General features: G+C 40.2%; 1 protein-coding gene across 3 annotated transcripts in view; it reads right to left on the bottom strand.

Annotated features, from left to right (window-relative positions):
- The window catches only part of XRCC5 (X-ray repair cross complementing 5), a 97,636-nt gene that overhangs the window by 31,222 nt on the left and 41,970 nt on the right, over positions 1-24,444 (bottom strand). For all 3 annotated transcript variants that reach the window (XR_014265322.1, XM_082467472.1, XM_082467473.1), the window contains exons 14-16: positions 19,494-19,690; positions 11,826-11,919; positions 10,277-10,346 (exon numbers count right to left, since the gene is read on the bottom strand). Coding sequence is in view for 2 of the 3 variants with exons in the window: in XM_082467472.1 (XP_082323598.1) it covers positions 10,277-10,346; positions 11,826-11,919; positions 19,494-19,690 (361 nt within the window). In the remaining variant the exon portion in view is untranslated. The remainder of the gene's footprint in view (positions 1-10,276; positions 10,347-11,825; positions 11,920-19,493; positions 19,691-24,444) is intronic.

Here is a 24,444-nt window from a genome sequence, read left to right as displayed (position 1 = left end):
ACAGACTAAACGCTAAGCTATAAAACAAGTTTCAATAAATTTAAAAGGACTGAAGCCATTCAAAATATGTTCTCCAGTCACAACAGAATTAAATTAAAAATCAACAACAGAAATAAATTTGGGAATTTCCTAGTACTTGGAAATTAAACAACACAGTCTTAAATAATCCAGCACAGTTTTAAATAATCCAAAGGTCACAGTAATCACAAAAGAAATTAGAAAGCATTTTTAATTGAGTGAAAATGAAAACACGTTATCACAATTCATGGTGTGCAGCTAAAGAACTGGCTAGATGAAAATGTATAAATACCTATGTTAGAAAAGAAGTTTCAAATCAGTAATCTAAACTTCCACCATAAGAAACTAGAAAAAAAGCAAAATAAATCCAAAGCAAGCAAAGGAAGGGAATAATCAAGATCAGAGCAGAAATCAATGAAATTTAAAAAATATAAAATGGAGGAAAATCAATAAAACTAAAAGTTAGGATCTTCTATAAAAGAGAAACAAAGCCCATAAACCTTTACTTAGACTGACCAAGAAAAACAGAAGATACAAATTACCAAAATCAGGAATAAAAGCAGGCATATAACTATAAACCACAGGACTTAAAAATATTGTAAGGGAAAAATAACATGAACAATGTTATGCCAACAAATCAGACAACTTAGATGAAATGGAAAAATTCATATAAAGCACAAATTACCACCAATGACTCAAGAAGAAATAGAAAATCTGACTAACTCTATCATAAGTAAAATGACTGAATTAGTTTTAAAAAGCCTTCCACAAAGAAACCAGTTCCAGAAGGCTTCACTGGTGAATTCTATCAAATGTTTAAAGAAGAAATCATACCAATTCTGAAGAGGATGAAAGAATACTTCTCAACTCATTCTATGAGGCCTGTATTCCCCTGATACCAAAGTCAGACAAAGATATCACAAGAAAACTAGAGAAAAGTATCCCTCATGAATATATACACAAAAATCCTACCAAAATATTAGCAAAATGAATTCAGAAACATTCAAAAAGGATTATTCACCATGACTGACTGGAATTTATCCCTGTAATGCAAGGCTGGTTTAACAACTGAAAATCAATGAATATAGTATACCATATAAATAGAAGAATAAAACCCACATAATTATCTCAATAGATGTAGAACGTGCATCTGACAAAACTCAACATTCATTCACAATAAAAACTCTCAATCACGTAGGAATGGAAGAAAACTTCTTCAAGATGATAAAGGGAATTTGAGAAAACTCAGAACTAACATCATACTAATGGTGAAAGTCTGAAAGCCAACACTGTACTGGATGTTCCAGCCAGTAAAAGAAAAAAAAAAAAGAAATTAAAAGCATACAAGTTAGAAAGAAGTAAAACTGCCTTTATTTGCAGACAATATGATCCTGTAAGTAGAAAATCCTAAGGAGTATATAAAAACAACTAGAACTAATAAACAAGTTTAACAAGGCTGCAGGATATAAGGCCAATATACGAAAATCAATATTTCTATATACTAGCAAGACAATCCAAAAATAAATTTTTAAAAATTTCATTCACATTTGCATTAAAAATTAAAAAACACTCGGCAAAAATTTAACAAAAGAAGTGCAGGTCTTGTACACTAAAATCTATAAAACACTATGGAGAGAAAGTAAACAAGATTTAAATAAATGGAAAAAGAATCCATGTTCATGGATTAGGAAATTCAATATTGTTAAGATGGAGGTTCTTCCTTAATTATTTTATATACTCAATGCCAATCCCTACCAAAATCCCTAAAAATCGAAAAGCTGATCCTAAAATTTATATGGAAATGTGAAGGACTTAGATTAGCCAAAACAATTTTAGAAAAGAACAAAATTGGAAGACTTATGATACAGTATTTCAAAACTTACTATAGAGCTAAAGTAAACAAAGCAAAGTATTAGTGAAGGACAGGCATAGATCAATGTAATTAAATTGAAGACTACAGAAATAAACTCTTACACTTATGGTCAAATAATTTTCAACAAGGTGCCAAGGCAATTCGATGGGAAAAGGACAGTCTTTTCAACAAACGGTGCTGGGACAATTAGTTATCCCTCTGAAAAACAATGAACCTACACACTTACCAAATACTCATTTACAAAAATCAACTCAAAATGAATTATAGACCTAAAACTTTCAAAAGAAAACACAGGAGAAAATCTTTGTGACTTGGGCTAGGCAAAGATTTCTTACAGATGACAACAATATTACAGTCCATAGAAGAATAAAAAAATGATAAACAAGATAGAAGATATATGAATAGCTAATAAGCACATGAAAACTGGTCAGCATCATTAGCAGCCTTTAAGAAACTGCAAACTAAAACCACAATGATACACTGACACATTCACACTAAAATAGCTATAACTGAAAAGACTGACAATACAAGGTTATTCAAGGATGTGGAGAAAGTGGAACCCTCATTCACTGCCAGTGGGGATATAAAATGGTATGCCACTTTTGAAAAGAGTTTGGCTATTTCTTAAAAAGTTAAACATAAATTTCCCATATGGTTCAGCAATTCCACTCCCACCCAAGAAAACTGAAAACATACAAAGACTTGTATGCAAATGTCCATAGCAGCATTATTTGTAATAGCTAAAAACTGGAAACAATCCAAATATCCATTAATTGGTGAGTGGATAAACAAACTGTGGCGTATTCATTAAAATGGAATATTATTCAGCTCAAAAAGAAGTCAATTATTGATACATGCTACAACATAGACAAACTTCAAAAACCTTATGCTAAGTAAAAGAAGTCAGATGTGAAACACTGTATATTGAGTGATTCCATTTATGTAAAATTTCCAGAAAAGACAAAGCTATAGAGACAGAAAATGGCTGCTTGAGGTGGTGGTGGGGAAAAAAAGAACTGACTACACACTGCCACGGGGAACTTTCTGGAGTTGAAGGAAAAGTTCTTTAACTGGGTTGTGGTGATGATTGTATAACCTTTTCCATTTATAAAGGATCACTAAATTGCACTTAGAATGAGTACACTTTATAGTAGAAAATTATACTTCAATGAACTATTTAAAAACTGGCAATAAATAAGTGCAATTTAACTGAGAGATTTGTGGAGATTTACCACAGACAGAAAGGAGACACTAGATGTTTCTTTTACAGAATAACTGCTGAAAAGCTCAGACAGTAAATCTTATCCTCAATGCCCCAAGGAAACACTACTAGATTCCAAGGGCAAGAGAATTATAGTTAGATAGTTCTCATATAAGAAATGGCTCCTGACTCCAGTGGCCTACCAATGAAATACAGTGACTATCTTGAGTGCTACAGCTGCATCTCATTACCACTAAAAGACATAAAGAGATAAAATACAGGATTTCATCAGTTTAATCTGACAAAGGAAAAGAAAATGAGCCTGTATTAGTCAGCTCAGGCTGACATAACAAAATATCATGGGCTAGTTGCCTTCAACAACAGAAATTTATTTTGTCACAGTTTGGAAGCCAGTGCCAGCATGGTCAGGTTTGGGTGAGGGCTCTCTTCCTGGCTTGCAGACAGGCACCTTCACATCACAGAGAAAAAAAAGAGAGAGCGAGAAAGAGAAGAGGAGAGCGCAAACTCTGGTGTCTCTTTTTATAAGGGCACTAATCCCATCATGAGGGCTCCACCCTCATGACCTCATCTAAACCTAATGACCTCCCAAAGGCCCCATCTCAAAAACCATCACATGGGCTTCCCTGGTGGTGCAGTGGTTGAGAATCTGCCTGCTAATGCAGGGGACACGGGTTCGAGCCCTGGTCTGGGAGGATCCCACATGCCGCGGAGCAACTGGGCCCGTGAGCCACAACTACTGAGCCTGCGTGTCTGGAGCCTGTGCTCCGCAACAGGAGAGGCCGCAATAGTGAGAGGCCCGTGCACCGCGATGAAGATTGGCCCCGCTTGCCACAACTGGAGAAAGCCCTTGCACAGAAATGAAGACCCAACACAGCCAAAAATAAATAAATAAATTAAAAAAAAAAAAAAAACCATCACATGAGGAGTCAGGGCTTTAATATATGAATTTTGGGGGGAACACAATTCAATCCACAGCAGGGCCTTTAATCATAACTATTAACTAAAGATTTTTCTGCAACTGTCCATAAGGAACTGCAAAAAAAAAAAAAAGTTAATTTATGTCCAAGGACATCTACACTGATAATATTCTCAAGCCCTGCTGAAACTGTGTTCTATATCTGAACCAAACTTCACTCCCTTTTCTGACCAAAGAAACTAGTATGCCATTTTAAAAATTTTACGTAGACATGGAAACAGACAGGACTAAGTGTACCAAATTATACTTGCCACTTCTTTCTGTGTAAGCATACTTTTTGCCCTGTGCTTATAATTTGAAAGGGGAGGGGACCAAAATACTTTTATCGCCTTTAAATGGGACTCCAAGCTGTTTCTAGGTTCCTCTTAACACATTTCAGCCCATTAGTTACTATTTTAACAAAAGCCTAACATCCTTTCCTAAACATCTTAATTGGTTAAGAGCTTCTGCTGTTTGCCACAAGCAGTCACTTTAAGTCACTGATGAAAGCAGGTTGCACATCAGCACAACCTGAAATCAGTTTCCTTTATCAACCAGCTGGGCTTAAGAAACAATCGTGAAGACAATTCTCCAATTCAAGGAGAACCAAGTGCAATGCTCTGCATGACAGTGATCTACCATGCACCATGAATTTGTAGGTAATAAAGAAAAAACCAAATTGCTGTGAGTAAGTACTTCAACAGCTCTTTGCTTCACAAATCACTCTCATTAGCACTTCCTGCAAGGGTGATCTCCAACCGCAAGCTGGATAACACACCCTTTCTCCAAAGCACCCATCATTAATTCCGTGTTTCCAGCAGCTGGCACGGGTCATCAAAGCAAGCCAGGGGGTCACTACGTTAAATGCAGGCTTGAATGAACTCTGTTCTTCTAGCTGTTCTGACACGGGGAAAGCATTCATATGAGTTCCACGTTTTCAGCCAGAGGGAAAAATATTCTATTTTTAACCTAAAAAGGGAAAAAAATACTCAGCAGGTTTAAGGCAAGCAACTTTACCACCTGGCATGAGAAAACAAAACACTGGGAGAATGAAAATGCTGTCGTGTATCACATATAGATGTCCTCTAATGCTCTCAGGAAGAAATCTTGGTGCTCACTGAGAGCTTACCTATAGCAAACAGGATTTGTATGCTCTCTTTTTTTTAACAGATAGCCAGGCTACATTTTACAAGAGCCACATTCTGTAATTAGAGATATTCTGATCTACAGATTGACAGGAATTTGAAAAGATGCTAGAAGCTGAGTAAGAATGGACAGACGCCTTTTAGGGAGAATTGTGAAAACTGAAAACACTTACTTGTAAAGTGGTTGTGTGTATATGATGGTCTTTGATTTCTATGCCATGTCTTTTTTATTTTTTCTTTTTGTCTTCATTTCAATGATTTCATTTTAATTATTTGGTTAATGAGTTTTATTACATTAAAATGTAAACTTCAGAGCAGTGCTGTGCCGTCTAATGAAACGTAGGCAACCAATGAAGATGTTTAAGCCACAAGAGGCCAAGAATTGGCTCTCTGGAATCTGATCCGCGTATTTGCAATAATCTGTGGAAAGTCATCTCAACTATTCTGGGCCTCAATCCATGCCACACGGAAGATGAACAAGACCCTAAGGGTCACTGATACACCATTACCATGTCAAATAATAACATACCCTTTTAGTAGGTATCCTTTACAATTCCAAATAAACTGATTTTTGTTTTCAAATGAGACTACTTGTCATTGATAAATGAGGTATAAAATAAGCCTGGATCATCAAGTTCTGGAGTTTAACAGTTTAAAACTAGACAAGTCAAAAAGAAAGCCAGTGAAGAACAAGTAAGATATTTAATAAAAAATATAAAAGTATAGACTAAACCTCTAGAATACGTAATCATGTATTTTCTCGCTTGTGATTACATGGATCACTGCTATTTTGGGAAAGGACTAAGAAAGTATGTCAAACTGTTAAAAAACAAAACAAAACTTTTATACAGCTAAAGATACTTAAAATTTTAGTTCTGTTTGTATTTAGTATCCTTCTTTCAAGACGTTCAAGGTATTTAACGGAGGTTATTTTTCTTAAATTTACCAGCTCTGTGCAAAATAATAAAGGCCATATTTTTATCTTCTTATGTTTATCTGCAAAGAGCTATGATAGGTTACATAATCCATACCCAAGATTAATACACCATTAAAAAAAGAAAATACATAACACACACACACACACACACACACACAGGAAATTTCTCCTAGATCCCAACTCTTGAGAATCCACAAGTTAGGCTTGATTCATGGCAGAAAATCATATAATGTGCGTAAGTAAACTGCTGTACAAAGGGGATAGTGCTCTACCCACAAACACAGAGTTGAAAAAAATTATCTATTTGACTTTGCTTAATAATATAATTTTATTACTAATTGTGGTAATAACATTCTGCCTAGTTTTGGGAGATCTTGCAGAAGTGAATTTTAAGAAATGTTCTTTAAAATTGAAAGGATGTTGTTTGATGTATGAGAATAAGATAGGTTAGAGAACAAAGGCAGCAGACTTGAGGATGAGATATGATCCAAACAAAGTCAGAGAGAGGAAAGAGATGTGAGAAAAATGAAATATCTCAGTAGCCACGGGATAAAGTGATCATCATCTATCAAATGGATGTGTGCACATTACACTCACTGCACATTAATCTAATGTTAAATAACAGACCCCAAATAGGAGTCCATACCACTTCTACTTAGGATGCCTTTTCTTGACAGGTTGGTTTTTCAACCAATCAGGCTCCTGTGAATTCAGTTTGGTGGAACGGAGCTCTGCCACCCTGTCACCGCTGAGGAGTCTTTGAGAACTCTGTGGACTCAGGTTCTCCCAATAATCCACAACTACACACAACAGACATCACAGATGATGGTGCTGATGTGCTTCTGAATACTCCGTGAGGGAAACAACCCCACTTTCACAATTGAGCGGTGATTATTATATATACAGCTGTGGTCCAGAATTTTCTATTTTAAAACTGTAGTAACAGAAGAGTGGGTGGGTAGTGAGAGAGAAGGAAAGGGACCAGAAAAAGAAGAGCACCTGAGAATCAGAGACATCTTACAGAAGCATCAACAGCCAGAAAGAACACGTTCCTGGGGTTCAGTGTTATCTACTCTATGCCAATAATCGTAGGACAAGAAACATCCTTCACACCAAAAACTAGATAAGAAACTGTGTAGCTGCCTACTGCTGATGTCAAGGGGACAGGGTCACAATACTCTCAGTATGACTCTGCTACTAGTACGGGTGAAAAGGAATTACACCCATACTTTAGTTTGTAACAATAGGTGAAAGGGCCAAGTTCTAACTAAGGGTAAAACTATCTATTATTAATCATGCTTTTGGCAACTGAATTTAAAAAACAGATACACTGGAGAGAAGAGAAGGGCTTCTGCCTCTAGAAGACCAATACCAGGGAGGCAGCTTTAAGTTTGGAGGGGTACTTTGGGCTTGCAAGGTGAGTCCTGGCTCACAAAGAGCTTAGCAAAGAGATATCCAAGCAGAAGAACAAAGGTAGAAAAATAATGAAGAAACAAAATTTCTGGAGCTTGAAGCAAAATAGGGAAGCCAAGTTAGGACCATGAAACAGAACTAGTTGCTAACAAGTGGGCAGTCCCATTTTCTTGCAGCTCTGCAGAAAGTCTGCTTTTGTGAGGTCACTGGAGATCTCTGACTGATAAGTCCCAGATGGAGGTACAGAGGGACATCCACCATCACAGCACTACAACGTGCCAGGACTCAGTCACATTCAACAGAAAAGAACCGTCTACTCATCAAAAATCTTATCTATGGGCACAAGGTTTAAGATGCTTGACCTTATAATGTTTAAACAAAGAAGCGTGTAGGAAAGGAAGGCATTAGGAATCAGGAGAAATAGTACTGCTAGGTAGAAAAATCCAGTATTTGAAGGAGACATGGATTTGAATCCCTGTGTGATTTGGAGGGGAAGTTCATTTCTTCCAGTTTTACAGTTTTTCCACCTGTAAAATGGGAATAATAATAATAGTACCTATTATAATCTATATGCCATCGAGGGGCCACTTGCCCTTGTTATTTTCACAAGACTGCTTTAAATCCCCAATTAGCCTAGGAGAAACACTGTTTTCCTAAGATGTAAGCAAATTCTCAGGAATTTACTCTCTCATGACCTCTTTAGACTCTGGCCTCTGGTGCTCTCAGGAGCTTTCTCTGCTCTGCATGAAGGACTTTCAGACCCAAAACTGCCTCCTCACCAGTTTCCCCAGATGGAGCACTCAAGCCAAGCATTCCAGAGTTTTACTGACACCAAGTATCTGCAGTCATGAGTTGGGAACATACTGCAGAACGCTGTGCCCTTACATAAATTCATTCACTTCCTCTCCCTCTTACCTGTTCTCCTCATCCCCTTCTCTCCTGAACTAGCTCCAGTTCTCCCACTTCTACGGTGCTAGCAGCTTCCGCCTCCTCTGAACCCCAGCACTGGCCAACAACCGAGCCTGGGGACACAGACTCAGTCTCTACTCCAAAGACTTATCAAAGTATTTTCCCAATAAACATAATTTTCTTTTTCAGAAAATTCTGACACCAGCTGTTAAAGCTCTAATATTTTTTCCACTTGCTCACGTGACTCTGCAGGATTGCTATGTGGAATAACTGAGACAAAGGGTAAGTGCCAGCACAATGACCTGAACTAACTAGTAGGCTGCCTTTACAATGGTGATGATGCTAGATTTAGTCCCTGAAGAGATCACACCTACATCAACCAGGGAAGACCAATTACTTCCAAAGGGACGACCTTTGACTTTGGCTGATGTAATCCATAACATATCATCAAAACACAACAACCATGATAGATGACTGAGTCTGTTGACTTGTCACAGCGGTGTTTCTGCCCCCTTCCAAACACACAGTCACAATACGCAGCCTAAGAGACAACACAGGTACAATGCTGTGAAAGCGTCCTTTGATTAACCCAGTATTTGAAGGAGAGAAATTCTGAAGTACTGTTTCCCCCAATCCTTCTGGAAGCTGTCACTTTAATTTTAGATTTCCTCCTTCTATTTAGACGTAGTTTTGTTTTATGTTAAAACTCAAGGTTTTCTTCTATACGTCAGTCTTTAACAGGGCAAAAAGCTCTTCCCCATTCTCAGAACACAAAACGTACACACCCCACCTAAAAGAATGCAGATTACTATGAGGATGGAGCTGGTCTTCCTCAGGAAATTCTCATGGGCTTGGCCTCTGTGTTCCCACCAACAAGATTTGGCCTGGTAGATTATAGGCTCTCAGCTGGTTATAACTGCCTTTGGGCAACAGCACAGGAAGTCCAGGCATCTTGCTAGGATTCTCACACTCTAAGTAGTAAGGCCCCTAGACCTACGCTAGGTACTACAGATGATTAAGAAGCTGTAGTGTTTCTAGGCATTTAGGACTCATTTCCCCCAAAATGCCAAGAAGTTGGAAGAGAAGGTTCTGTGCACACATGAACGTAAACACTCAGAGAAGGCAGCTCCCAGTCCTGACCCCGGGTAGCAATAATGAATGCAATACTGTTATGTACACAAACCTGCAGGATTACAATCGCCAGCTGCCATTCATTAAAGGTGAATGAACAGGAACCTGAAGGCGATCAAGTGAATGAATGTCAGTCTGAGACCCTCTATCCGTCCCTCAGAGCTGTTTTAATATCAGCTCAAGCCTAAATGGAATTTTAGGTTATATCTGAAAAGAAAAATGTGAGGACGGGGTCAATTTCGGAAGGATCAAATCTAAGGGCAGCAGTAAGGTCTTTTCGAGATTACTGTCAAGGGGCTGAAACTCTTAGGAGAGAACAAAAATTATATGTCTCAGAAAATAGGAAGATATGACACAAAGACATTTTATTCCCAAAGAATTTCACTGAAGTGGAACTAAAAGCTCCAAGATTCTGGCCCACAGTTTTCGTCACAGGGAGACCTACAAATTAGCTCGTCTCTGTTTAGCAGACCTGTGCTGAGTTTACCCTCCTGTGCTCATAATGTTACCTCGGTGAGCTTACTAACAAGGGACAATCACAAAGATCCACGAGGAAAGAAAACTGCTGTATAAAGCATTATGACCAAAGGTGACACTTATTAGTCTAGACTTAAATCAGTTAACCTAATTAACCACTTTTCCTTAACTGCAAAGCCTACGGCACATCTCTTACCTTCCTCAAAGCTGGTCTTCTTCTGCCTCACTAGAACACGGAAGTTTTCAGCAGGATTCACACTTCCAACCTAGAACACACCCACAGACAATGAAACTGCAGGTCACTTCTCTTTTTGGCAGCACCCAGGCAAGACAAGACAGCTTAATGTAATAAGTGTGTTCTCATAAAATAGAGGCAAAGACAAAGTGAAGGCCCTTTTCTGTTCATTTTCATTTCTATGGATCTGTTAAAAGCTAGTGGATTCCTGTGGTCAAAGGGCTGTCGTCTGTCCCTATTTTCACTTACCTCTCCTCATGCAAGCTGACTTCTTTCCAGAGGGGTCAGAAGTATGACCCAAGGCACCCAAGGCACCAGGCAGCCCAGTTTGAAGGCTTTATGTGGCAGATTGCCTGTCCATCCTGACACCCAACCAATTAGGAAGGGGAGGATTCTGCAGTGCAGGGTCAGTTCAGAATACCTTTGTTCCACTAAGATGACACGAGAAATAATAGCCTGATGCTTAATTCATTGAACTGTCCTTCCTGGGGGCTGCTGCTGACCCTCTGGCATTGAAGTTTTGGTAGACTATTCAAACATGCCCAAACTAAACATGCCCCCCAGAGTAAAAGCAAATCAGTGCTAGGTGGGAAAGTTTCAAAGATGAAAATCTCTGCCACACCATACGGCACTTTCTGATCATACCTATGTCTTTTACCTTCCGATCCCAACCTTAATAGGGCTTAAGTTCAGCTGGAGGGGGAGAAGACAATGGGATTCTACAATGGCTGGTAAATGTTGGTACAAAATGTACTAAAGTTTCCAGTCCGCTCTGGTACAGCAGTCAGGAAAGCTCCCAGAATAAATAAGGTCATGATATTTTTTTCCTTTACTACAAGACTTTGAAATAAAATCCAAATCATTTTTCAGACATTCAGTTTTACTGAGAGCATTACTTTTTCAGGTGGGGACAAGGTATGCCCTAGGGCTAGCTATCCTTCCTAGTATATTTGGCTAGTAGTAAGGGACGATTTTTACGATCCACTGATTCAAAATAATGCCACTTAAAACAAGGCAATACGTTCAAGTTCCAAAAACCATCCCATTAAATAAAGAAGATCTCAAGTGTCAAAGGATACCTGGTTTGGGGAAATCCTAAACTAGTGAAACCTGTTATGAAGTTGTATATTAGAAAAAAGGGAGTTATACTCTTAAAGCTTACATACTTGGAGATTAAGACTCGTATCATTAAACCCCCACTTATCCTACCATTGTGACTAAACAGAAAGCTGCAAAATGAAGTTACCAGAAAACCTCTACGAAAGTGATGTTTCACGCTCTATATACTATATAGTGCTCTATGTACTATATAGCAATATAAACAATTCTATAGGTAATTCACTGACAATAATTAAAGGAAGAAAGGAAAAAGTGTGGGATGGACACGTACGGCTTATGTGTTGAAAGGACCAAGGAAAGCGCTATGTTAAAGGACTAACAAAACTGATGCAATCTCCCCAAGCCCCAACCTTCCTGAAAGCGGGGAGCACACCAGACAAGGCCCGCTTACACGGGTGACACTGCCCTCAGCCAGGCTGGAGATACTGAAGCGGGCTTCCTCTCCCTCGGGCCTCAGTTTTTTAGCGGTGGGTCCCTCTGCATGGCTAGAAAAGAAATAAATGTGTTTTTTTTTCTTTCTCTCTCTCCCCTTGAAACAGAACAAACAATACAAAACCCAGAATTGCTAATGTGAAAAGTATAAATTTATTTTTCAAGACTCAAAAATAAGCAGCTGCACTTAGTCCTCCTTTACAAACGGCTGCCTCCCTTTCCCACCCTCTGGACTCCTGACAGCTTGACTGGAGCAGCCCTGGCTTTGTTTCCAGCAGTACGGAAATCAGAATCAGCAGTTGCGTCACAAAGCCCTCTCAAAAGATGAAACTGCAAGCACAGGTAATGGACACTTAGCATTTCAGTAAGAAACCCATTTACCCTTCAGTTATTATTTGCTAGTTTCTGCCTGAGAATTGATAGCTATTAGCTTTCCACGTACATAGAAGACCTTTGTGTCTAATAACCTGTCTTCTTCATCGTGCATGTGAGAGCTTTATAAGCTTCTACTTACAGCTGTCAAAACTTACTAGACAATCCTCAATTAAACATGCAAGAGCTTGCTCTTACAGAGTCTTAAACTATAAAAAACCACTTTCAAAAGAAAACTTTTAATCTGTTCCTTTATAAACCTAATTCTGTCTTGGGCAATATGCTAACAGAGTCCAAAAGCATCTGTGTGATAAGGGAAAGATGACTCCGAGGAAGTATATCAAACATCTTGCTTCGGGGCTTCCCTGGTGGCGCAGTTGTTGAGAATCCGCCTGCCAATGCAGGGGACACGGGTTCGAGCCCTGGTCCGGGAGGATCCCACATGCCGCGGAGCAACTGGGCCCGTGAGCCACAATTACTGAGCCTGCGCGTCTGGAGCTTGTGCTCCACAACAAGAGAGGCCGCAATAGTGAGAGGCCAGCGCGCCGCGATGAAGAGTGGCCCCCACTTGCCGCAACTGGAGAAGGCCCTCGCACAGAAACAAAGACCCAACACAGCCAAAAAAATTAAAAAAATAAAATAAAATAAAATAAAACAAAAAAAACAAAAACATCTTGCTTCAAGTAACACGCTGGCTTTAACAGCCTGCCTAAAGTCAAAAGGAGGTCAAGACAATTGCAAAGGAGAAAAAAAATCCAAAGACTCTGCCCATAATCTCCCTTAACCTGCTGAACACAAGAGATTATGAAGATTTTTCTCCCAGACAAATAATCAATCTGGGGCAAAGGCAGCTGTCAAGAAATGGCTGAATGAGAAGGGAAATTAGTAACTAAGAGTACTATTAGTAACTATTTCTGAATGTGATGTTTTTATTCAAAAGCCCAACTTTCAGACAGTGAGGCTTGAAGAGGTTATCCTAAAAATAAAGCAAAGTAAGACCTAAGTTAGCTTATTCAATGATATTTCAACAATGAATCTCCTCTTACAGCTAGATGAAAGAACTAAAGTAATCATTACGGCCTTATAAACAAGAATTAAGTTTTATTACTTGACATCTTTCCCATTCACCACTTGCTTTCTTCCTTTTGAGAAGTAAAGAAGAGATAAGGGGTGAGTCATTCAGAGCCCTTTCCTTCAAGGAGAATAAGAAATAAACACACAGAGCCTTGGTGGCAAAAATGGAGGGAAAATGCACAAACCTGAGGCAGCATGAAATTCTATCAGAATTTGAGTTCTTTAAAAAAAAAAAAAGTCACAGCCACTCAGTTAACCTTTGCCAGTTCTTCCCAAGAGAAAGACAGCATGGTACTGCTGAAGATTTGGAGAAAAAAGACCCAGATTCTAGTCTCAGTTTTGCCACTGGCTAGCCCTGGAATCTTACACCTTCTTGAAGGTATTGACTGTGTATTAATTTTTGTATGTCTAGAGTTTAGAGTCTAGTAAGTTACTGTCCTCTCTGATCTTCAGTTTGTTCCTCAGGAAAGCACTACAACAAAAAGTACCATATCAACTATTCACCTGTTCTCTTCCAAAAATACAAATTAACTTATATAGTGGTATTAAGAAGCATTAAATATACAAAGCACTATGCTAAGTTCCGTGAGAATACAAGGTTGAATCACAAGAAGAATTTCTTAAACCCTCCCAAATAAGATTCTAGGGAAGGAAGAATAAGAAGACATATATACTAATTCGCCAGAACTGGGCAGGTAAAGGCAAGTCCAGAAAATAGCAGAAAGTAGTGAAAATTTAATATGTTTAATAATCTCAAGATTGAATCATTTAACAGGATTTAATTAGGAATTTTACATATATTAAACTCATAATGTCTATCTGAAGTGGGAAAGCGCAATGACTCTCATCCCCAAATTCTCTATGAGGGAGCTGAGCTCTGGAAGGTACACATTATCCATGCAAAGTCACAGCAGACACAGAAGTATTAACAGCTGCTGCATTTGGATGTTGGGACCCTGGATAATTTGTTGTTCTTTCTCCTTTTCTTTCATATACGAGTATAAATCTTGTAATTCATTTATTTAGCCACACATTTACCTAATACTACGTGTGGACCCCTAAATTAGGCTCTAGATTCTAAATATATAAAAGTTAATACATAATCATCACCTTCAAGAAGTTCAGCCAAATAAAAAAGATAACTATATAAACAGGCAATTAACAAAATATTGTGGTAAGCAGCATGTCCCTTTGAGAGGATAGCAAGTAGCTGTGTTGGGCTGGGGCATGAAGTGCAAGCTGGGAAGTAGTGAGAGACGAGGATGGAAAATATTTAAATTGTAGACACAAACTGTGAGGAAAAAAAGTGGTGCTCCAGGTAGCTGGACAGACACTTCTCTTCCTTCTGCTTATCTGGGTTTTCTCATTTGTGTAACAGAATTTGGTCTTAAGCTGAAGGTAATGGAAAGCCATGAAAGCAAAGGTTTTTAATCAGGCATCCAAGGATGACATCAAGGAATTTGTGAACCACCTAAAACTATATGCAAAATTTATTATGTTAGGGCATTTTCCTGGGGCGAGCGTTCACAGTTTTTATCAGATTATCCAAAGGGTCCATCACACACAAACACACACAGATTAAGAATCGCTGCATTAAAGAATTTTAAGCAAGGGAGTGATGTGATCAGATTTGTTTTTAAAAAAATCACTCAGATAGCAGAATGCAGAATGGATGGGAAGGGGCTAAGACTGGAATCAGGGGAATCAGTCAAGGGGTTATCTCAGTAAAGCAGGCTAAAATGAAACCTACGTAAAAGCAATGGCAGTGGGCGATGCTAGTAAGAACTAACCTTTTAAAAACAATGCTTACCATTAGTCACTAAGCCAAGCATATGAGTTAGCTACTGTTACTGTCCCTTTACAATTAAGCAAACCAAGGCTCAAAAGGGCCTGACCTTGTCTAAAGCACACAGTAAGGGGTCCACAGCTAACTCTGGACTTTTAACCACTCTCCTAAACAGCCTCCTAAAAGGCAGGTATTTGTTATCACAACTTGGCACAGAGCAACTTGCCAATTTTAACCACTATCAAAAAGAAATACTTGGGTTTTGATCCAAATCAATGCTATTAGCCACTGTACTAACCTGAAGCAAAAGGAGTGAACTTGAGGTAAATCTAATACAACTTGGTAAGTCAATCAGATGTGGGGAGTGAAGAAAAGGGATGACTCCCTGGAAATTAGGTGTCATTCACTGAAATAGAGAATAATAGCATGAAGAGGGGGTTGAAAGGGGTGTGGAAAGAGAAAGAAGGTGATGAAGTCACTTCTGGACATACTGACCTTGAGTTATCTGTAGACACTTAAGATCCAGTGGATGAGATGGAAGTATATTAGGATAGACAGATTTTTAGTTATTTTTGGAGACCCATATGTGTAATATTGATAATAAAGGTCTTAGGATGTACAGTCTGGCATAATCATTGAGAGGGTAAGCTCTGGCGTCAAACTGCCCACGTTTAAATCCTTACTCCATCGCTTAACCAGCTGTGATCCTGAGCAAGTTTCTTATCTCCTCTAAGCCTCAATGTCCTCAGCTTTAAGATGAAGCGAATAAAAGAACCTACTTCATAAGATGGCCCAAAGGATGCAAACAGATAATACACACCTGTGTCCAATAAATGTCAGCTCTTTCAGAGGAGGAGTCCTACAAAACATCAACATTTAAGGTTGGTGGGGAAAGAAAAGCAGCCCCCAGAGCAGTCTGAGAGGGAGCCTGTCCAAGGTTTAGAGAGAAAAATCTGGAGAATCTGAAGTTAAGGAAGACATATGAGTTTCAAGAGGGAAAGGATAACTGACAGTGTCATGTGCCACAAAGAGGTCAAGAAAGAAAAGGACTGCCACGCTTAAGTAAATCCAGCAGTTAGTGTCTTTTAGAAGACCAGTTTCAGGGCAGTGGTGGGGGCAGAAGCCCAAGCCAGTGAGTGCTAGGAAAAGAAGCAGTATAGGCTCTTCTGCTAATAAGCCTGGCTATGGAAGGAAAGATGATGACAACAGGTAGTAATGAGAGAGAGGAAACTGAGGGGATTACTTCATTTTCGTTTAGAGGAAAGAAATAAAATGTTAATGTGTGGAGGGAAAGGAGTTGGTACAGAGGCAGCAGCTGAAGATACAGAAGGAAGGAAGAAATTATCAGTGGACTGAGGTACCAGATGGGACAGAAATAGCATCCCAGGACATAGGTGAAAGGATTAACTTGGGACAGGATGAGGTACCCTCTTCCACTGAGACAGGAAAAAAGGAAGTAAAGGCAGATGCAATACAGATATGTTTTTAGGTAAGATGGGCCAGAAAACTGAGACATTCCCACCTACTGGCCTCTATTTTCTCTGTGAAATCACCATCATGATCGTCGCCACTGCCGTAGTTGTTGAAAAAGTGCTAGGGACAGGACTAGGATTTTGTAAATCATCTCTTCACAAACACTGTATTCTTACTATGTGTTAGTCACTGTGCCATTCTAGGGTTACAACAGTGAACAGCATACAGTACTCAACTAACCTGCATGACAACTCTATGAGACACGTTATTCCTATTATCCCTATTTACCCATGAGGAAACTGAGGCTTAGGGAGGATAAGCAACTTGCACCTAAGGTCACACTGCAGAGCAAGGGGACCAACTCACACTGTCTTGACCCTGGAGTCTGAAGTCTTAGCCAGTAAAACCAGGTGAGGTTGGCCTCTGACAGGAAGTAGGGACTGGGGTCTTAGGGGACTTGAAAAAAGTAGAAAACTTTACACTATTTGCATATAGAGATAAAAAGAAATCAAGATCACATATTAGTTCCATAGGCAGGATCAGACCTCAGATGTCCCTATTCTCATGTAAGTTCTGTCCAAGAGATGATGCTTTCATTTCAAGGGTGTCAGCAACATTAAGGGAAGCAATGCTTTTCTATGATAAGGGTAATATTCAGTACATTTTTGGAATGCAATGTCAGATGGTGCTTTACCCTCTTGAACTGAAGAAAGCACTTCCACACTAGGGATTGAACAGGTTCAGCATGAAGAGTAGATCTTCTCAAATGTTCAATGTTTTCATTGATAATGACAGTATTACTGCTCTGGGTTTTGACTACTGCCTTCCCTCCAAATAGTTTAAAGTCCTTTAATGTCTGTGATTTTACTGTTATGATGTCTCTTACAATGAACCTGTTTTCAGATGAAGGAACTCTCATAAAGGTAAAATTATTTAACCAGAATTAGATCAAGAATGAAACGGCTGGAATGAAAACTAGAGACTCCCGGCTCAGAGATCTTTCCTTGGCCTCTGACACTTCCTGAACAGACATCTGCCCCTCCCCCCCAATCTCAGCCCCTCATCCGTATACTGGAAGTATGCACCCTGGATACAGGGATGCTGAACATACACAAAAACATAGCTGGTTGCTAGCAATCTTTCTTTCCCTTAGGGAGACCACCTGTAAAGCTGATTGGAGCCTTACCACAAAAATTGAGTGGTTGTAAGAACCCTGCAGAAGGACTAAGTCATTCCTGAATATAGGAGGTGCTCAATAAATATTTGTTAAATGTATCATTTCTGCAGTTCTTAAAAACTAAGATTTCTGAGAAGGAAGAGTAGAGAATTGGGGTGTGCGTAGGTGTGTGTGCTCAAGATTATTCTCCGGCCCCCGGCAGCTAATTTGGCTGATGGGGGCAGAGAACAAGAAGCCCGGCAGGCTCAAGCTTCCTGAAAGAGTGAGAGACGGCAAAGGGCTGAAGGTGTAATCACAGCAGGGATCAAATCACAGAACAGCCTTCTGGGTCTAGCTGGTATGTTTTTTTTTAACCAGCTAATTTACAGTTTAATCAACAGGAGGAGGGGGAAATGGCCCACTTCTTTCCCACAATACCAGAAGGTAATCAAGATCATGAACTGGAGCTTTAATACACAGAGAGAGAACAGCCATATGACTGCAGAGAGACTAAAGCAAGGCTGTCATGGGAAGAAAAGGACTCAGAATTTTACTGAACTGTTCCAAGATACGAATCCAGAGGGATCTCGGTAGATGAGGATAGCAGAGGGGAAGTAGATTTTTAGTGACAGTCTTCCTATGTAGAAGAAGGCATGACAGACTAAAAAGAAACATAAAAGCCTCCAGGATGTATTAGAAATGCACATAAGAAAATCTTTCAATCCCATGATTGTTTTTTTCCCCCCCAATTCTGACAAAGTTTGGGGTATTAACCTCTAAAAAGCCACTGAAAATGCAAACCTGTCTTTTCAACTTGGAAGATAATTCACTAAATTAACAATTTACAGAACCCTGTAAACTGAAGGTTTCTGGAAATTACTCAATACTGGTCCAATGGGGTATTTACAAATACAGGCTTTACTTTGTTAATACAGACACAGCCGTGGGAAGGAAATCAAAGAAAAAGGAAAAAAATTGTGATCTAAAACTGGATCTTGGAATGCAACCTAAAGAAATGAGTATATCATTTTGATTTGGGGGGAAAAGTCACCAATAATAAAACCAAAACCTGGTAAAATCAATGTCATACACCCAAATAATTCTGGATAAGAACAGCTTCTTAAGGTTTGTTTTTGTTCTGCTTTGAATGGAAATTGATATAATTCTAAACAGATTCTGATGTGGGGAAAAAACACTTAACAGCTACCTGAGAGCTTGATCTAAGGATATGAAAACCATTTTACAATCCTTAAACTACACCTCACTAATGGTATAACCAAGCACATCAACACGGTAACAGCACAACTACAGAGGGCCAAGTTTTTCATTCTCCTTCCCATTTTCCCTCCAAAAATCTCACTGATATTCTCCTGACACCTTACCTCCAAATCGAAAAACCTTACGACTTTCATCCCTCTCCTCTCATCCTCAGGACTTTACTTTAAAAATGTTAAAATTCAGTCTTAGATATTCAAAGATTGTTTGTCTTCCTATATACATAATTCATCAAGAATCTGATGCTGATCAAAAAGTCAACAACCCCAAAGGTAGCTCTAATTTCTAGGTGCACAAGGATAAAATATATCTACAGTGGACAGATGTGAGAAACCAGGATTTCCAATGCAAGGCTCAAACAGCAAAAGGTTTCTTCCTCCCACCTTTGTGATTCCACAAACCCAGGTTGCAACCCTTAATGCCACAGCCCCTCTAAGACCACAACCAATCTTTGTGTTCCAACGTCACACACAGCTCCATCGAGTACTCACTTATCTTGGAAAATGTCCTGAGCAGTCACTTGGTCCTTTTTCTTGAGGACTTCAGTCAGAGGGAAAAGGGTCTTTATTTTAGAGACAGGAACCTGACATTTAGCTGTCACCTCAGTGGGGGGATCCAGCATATCCAAAACGTGTCGCTGAATTGGGGGCAGAGGCTCCTGGGGATGTAAAGCTCTGTGCAGCAGACACTGTGGAAAAGGCATAAGGATTTTAAAACGCAGATGCAGACATCACAGCTTCATTACACTCTTCTGATCAGGGATCCTCATTCTTTAATTTGGGAGGGTTATGGGATTCCTACCATCTGTAAAAGACAGCAAAGAGGGTTGACCCAGTACCGCCTTGGTTAGCAGGACGTTGGTAACGTCTAAAAGCAACTGTAAAACAGATCTAAGCCTAGCAGCACCGTCAGCTGAAGCCCTCCTGGAAAGGAGCCTCATCTCATAAAAAGAGGCCACTGCTCTGACTACTTGGAGGATATACGAGGTTCCCTGAGATGCAATTCCGAAAGCCTCTGACAATCTGCGATTATAACTTTTTGGTTATAATCCTTTAACCACCTTTCAGCATGCTGTTTTCTCCCTTGCACAACCTTAGAAGACAACCTAAGGTGGATGAATCAGGTGCTAAAGGGGAGGTGCCCATGCTCAGTGAGTCCCAGGATGAACACTGTGGAAGAGATGAGACTACTGGTCTGTCCCAAACCTCCCCCGAGTGCCGAGCTTGGGCTGTTCTCCACCCATCTACTCACTTCCGTCCATCTCCACTATACCACTCTTGTCCAGGCACCATCACCTCTCATGTGGGCTACCACAATCCCCTCCTAACTGGTCTCCCTGCATCCACTTTCACGGCTCTACTGTAGCTCAAGTCATCTTAAAACAAGTTCCTTTCCATATCCTAAAGTCAGCCATAACACAGCCCCTGAATGCCTCCCTCCTCCTTACTCACCCCAGCCCAGTTAGACTGGGCTCCTCCTGCTTCACTCATATGCCAGCTCACTCCAGACTTTGGGTCCTGTACTTAACGCTCCCTCAGCCTCTTCTGCCTTCCCTTACATCTCAGCAGAGCTGGCCCTTTTAAAAATCATTCTGTTCTTTGCTAAATTATCATCTCTTCTGAGAGGCTTTCCCTGACACCGTATGAAGGAGCCCTTTACCCCCATCCTACCACCCTGTCATTCTCTATCATTAAACTTGTCTTATACTTCTTACAGTATTTATCATTATCTAAAATTATCTCATCAATTTTTTAGTTTATCTGTTTGTTACCTCCACTTCCCCCTGAAAATAGAGATCTTGTTTGTCTCGTCTGCTGCTGAATTCCAAGTACTGAAAAGAACACTCCACACATGATAAGCACCTACAAGGTGCTGGCTGAGTGAATAAAGCGCTCTTTCTCAGAGCTCTACAGAAGAGGTGACAGAGGTGTCAGCAAGCAGCACCCGGGGGGGGGGGGGGGCCAAGATCGAGGCCAGGGCAGGCTCTCCGCTGCTCACACGGGTGGAGATCCGGACCGCAAGCCACTCCCATTCAATCACTGACACTGCTTCCAGACTACCAGGCCTTGGCAGCAGTGTTATCTGCCCAGAAAAGTAAGTATTCTAAAAGGAGTGCAGGAATGTAATCAAACAATGAGATAATCGTTAAGAAAAAAAGAAAAAAAAGGAAACTCTCAATTCATTGATGTTTTACTCCCCTTGTTAGAGGATAATTCCAAAATTAGGTTGGAGAACAAGGCTCCTATTCCCACCTTTGAACAATTTATACGTTAGTAATTGTAAAGAAAAAGACGGAGCTGAATAGCTCCTGCAATTTTAAAATTACTGTTTCATATCACAAGGTCTATGATTTCAACTACTCCATGGATTGTTTTCGTACCCTGTAGAAACGGAAGCTAGACTTCTCGGTTCTAAAAAGATAAAGATACTTGGGCTTAAACAGTAAATGTCATCAAAGAGTCAATGTTCTACAAATTCAGAAAACCCTGAGGTACGTATTAAATAGCAATTTCCTCTAGACATTTCATGTACTGCTCCCAATTTCAAGAGACCAACCCCAAGCCTTCCTTCTCCTAGTAAATTCATTGTTTCAGAGCCTGACTCCTACTTTCCTTTTCCCTAATTACTCTACTTTCCCTGGAGCATCAATGACATTAGTCTTGTTTAATGTAAAGCAAAAGGGGAAACCAAAAAGATCCCAAACCCTGTGAATCTACCCCAACCTTCTCATACATAATTCGCAATTCACAGCGCTCAGCTTCAGGTCAGTTATTAAAATACCAAAAACAGCTTACAAAGCCCTAAAGATGAAAGCAGAAATCCAACACCCAACATAGCAGACTACCTCACAAATACTCTGGAAGATTCTATCTGTGATATCCAAGTGACATTTTTGGGAAAAGAACTCTGAATTCCAGGCAATTCTTTCAAATAGTGTCATCACCCGTAAGTCAGTAATAAGGGGCCCAAAAGAGATGTTCTAAAGCATCACCCTCTCATATTTTCTTAAAGGTCACATTTTAGATAAAGCTAAGTAGGATAAAAATTCAATCAAAAAAATTCCAATTCATTTAAAAAAAAGAGGTTATGAGAAAGTGACACTTTTTAGTAGCTGAGAAGCTGAGATCTCAGTCCTCAATCTACTTAATTTCTCCTTTAAGCAACCGTTTTCCTTGATGTGATTTTTACAATTTGAAAAAGACTAGAGAAAAAACTGCAGGCCACGTGGCTAGCTCGTAAGTTACTAATATGTTGATTTTAGCAACCCAGTATCAATTATTTAAAAGGCAGTATTAACTGTACACTTGACAAAAGACATATTTTTCAGCATTTCTTTCCAAAATTAGAATTAAATTAACCTCTTGCCAACAAGTTGATTACTAACCTCTCCCTCCTTCTGCCCCCTACTCCCAGCTCATTTACTCTTAGTTATAGATATTTTAAAAGAAAAAAAAAAAGTCTTCCTGGGTCCTACATCCTCCTGTAGCTTCCTGGGTCCTCTCTCTCTTCCCTTCATCAGTAAAGGTTTCTCCTACAGGTACTGTAATCTGGCTCCCGCCCCATCACTCTACTCCCACTGGGCCCTCAAAGTCATCAAAGACTTCACTACAAACCCCAAAGGCCCTTTGCCAGGCTCAGCTCTCTTCACCACTGTGCAACGTCTGATTTGTGATTCTTTCCTTTCCAACACTCTTCTAGTGCTTTCTGTCTCTCTGACCTTTTGGGGAGGGTGGAGGTAGGAACACTGTTTCATTTTTGGCAGCTTTTCTGTCTATCCCTAATTGTCTAATCACGTTGGTGTTCAGGACTTCATTCTCCCTCCTTCTCACTCAACAGACTCTCCCAGGTGACCTCATTCACTTCTGTTTCTACCTAAATGAGGAGGACTCTCAAATCTATACATTTAGTCCTGAATGCTCTCCTGGGCTCTGCACCCCTATTTCCAACTTGCCACTGAGTGTCTGTACTGGGACAGCCAACAGATAACTCAAATTTAACACTTGCAAGAATACATGAATTACCTTTTCTGTCTGTTCATTCTATATTCCTTATCATAATTAATGGTGACGTCATCCTTCCAGTCATCCAAGCTAGGATCCTGTTATTTTCAATTCCTATTTCTCATCAACCACCATCCAATCCCTTAAGTCCTATCTACTCTACCTTCTAAATTTTCTCCTCTCCCCTCTCTGTCATTGCTTTAATTCAAGTCTTCCTGGGGGCCACTGCAGGTTTCCTAACTGGTCTCTAGTCCATTTCCCATGCCACCATCAGACCTATTTTCTAAAAATCATGTTACCCGCCTGCTGACAAAATCCTTTAGTGATTACCCACTGCCTATAGGATAAAATCAAAACTACTGGCTCTTCATGACCTGCCTGCTACCTGCTACCTTTTCCACCATTTTCCCATAGAGCCTATTCTCCAGCCAAATGGAACTATTTGTGGATCCCTAAATACATCACACTTCTTTGTGCTTTCTTGCTTTTGCACGTGCTACTTTTGCCTGGCATGCCCACACCACATCACACATTGCCTTTATTCCTAAATGAAATCCTCCTGAAGTCACTCACTTGCAAGAATCTCTCTTTCCTCTTATTCCCACAGTATTTTGTACCCACCACTATCGTGCCTATTGGTTTTATCTCTCTCTTCTTCTCTCACTCCTCTGGAGGGGTCCTTTCAGGTAATGAGCTCACAGTATCACCAGCACGTGATACACTGTTAGTACTCAATAAATATTTGTTTTAGAAAAAGTGAATTCAATTTATACATAACCTAGCAGTGATACTTCTTTATACAGATAAGCCATGTTAACAACTCTCCGAGGGAGATCTTCAAGATGGCAGAGGAGTAAGACCTGGAGATCACCTTCCTCCCCACAAATACATCAAAAATACATGTACATATGGAACAACTCCTACAGAACACCTACTGAACGCGGGCAGAAGACCTCAGACTTCCCGAAAGGCAAGAAACTCCCCACGTACCTGGGAAGGGCAAAAGAAAAGAGAAAAAACAGAGACAAAAGAATAGGTACGGGACCTGCACCTCTGGGAGGGAGCTGTGAAGGAGGAAAAGTTTCCACACACTAGGAAGCCTCTTCACTGGCGGAGACGGGGGGTGGTGGGGGGAAGCTTCGGAGCCACGGAGGAGAGTGCAGCAACAGGGGTGCGGAGGGCAAAGTGGAGAGATTCCTGCACAGAGGATTGGTGCCGACCAGCACTCACCAGCCTGAAAGGCCTGTCTGCTCACCCGCCAGGGCGGACGGGGGCTGGGAGCTGAGGCTCCAGCTTCGGAGGTCAAATACCAGGGAGAGGACTGGGGTTGGCTGAGTGAACACAGCCTGAAGGGGGCTAGAGCGCCACAGCTAGCCAGGAGGGAGTCCAGGAAAAAGTCTGGACCTGCCGGAGAGGCAAGAAACTGTTGTTTCGCGATGCG

Source organism: Balaenoptera physalus (assembly GCF_965194825.1).
Source record: "Balaenoptera physalus genome assembly, chromosome: 6".
Classification (NCBI taxonomy): domain Eukaryota; kingdom Metazoa; phylum Chordata; class Mammalia; order Artiodactyla; family Balaenopteridae; genus Balaenoptera; species Balaenoptera physalus.
Note: the sequence above shows the minus strand (reverse complement) of the source record. Positions and strands in the feature narration are given on the sequence as shown.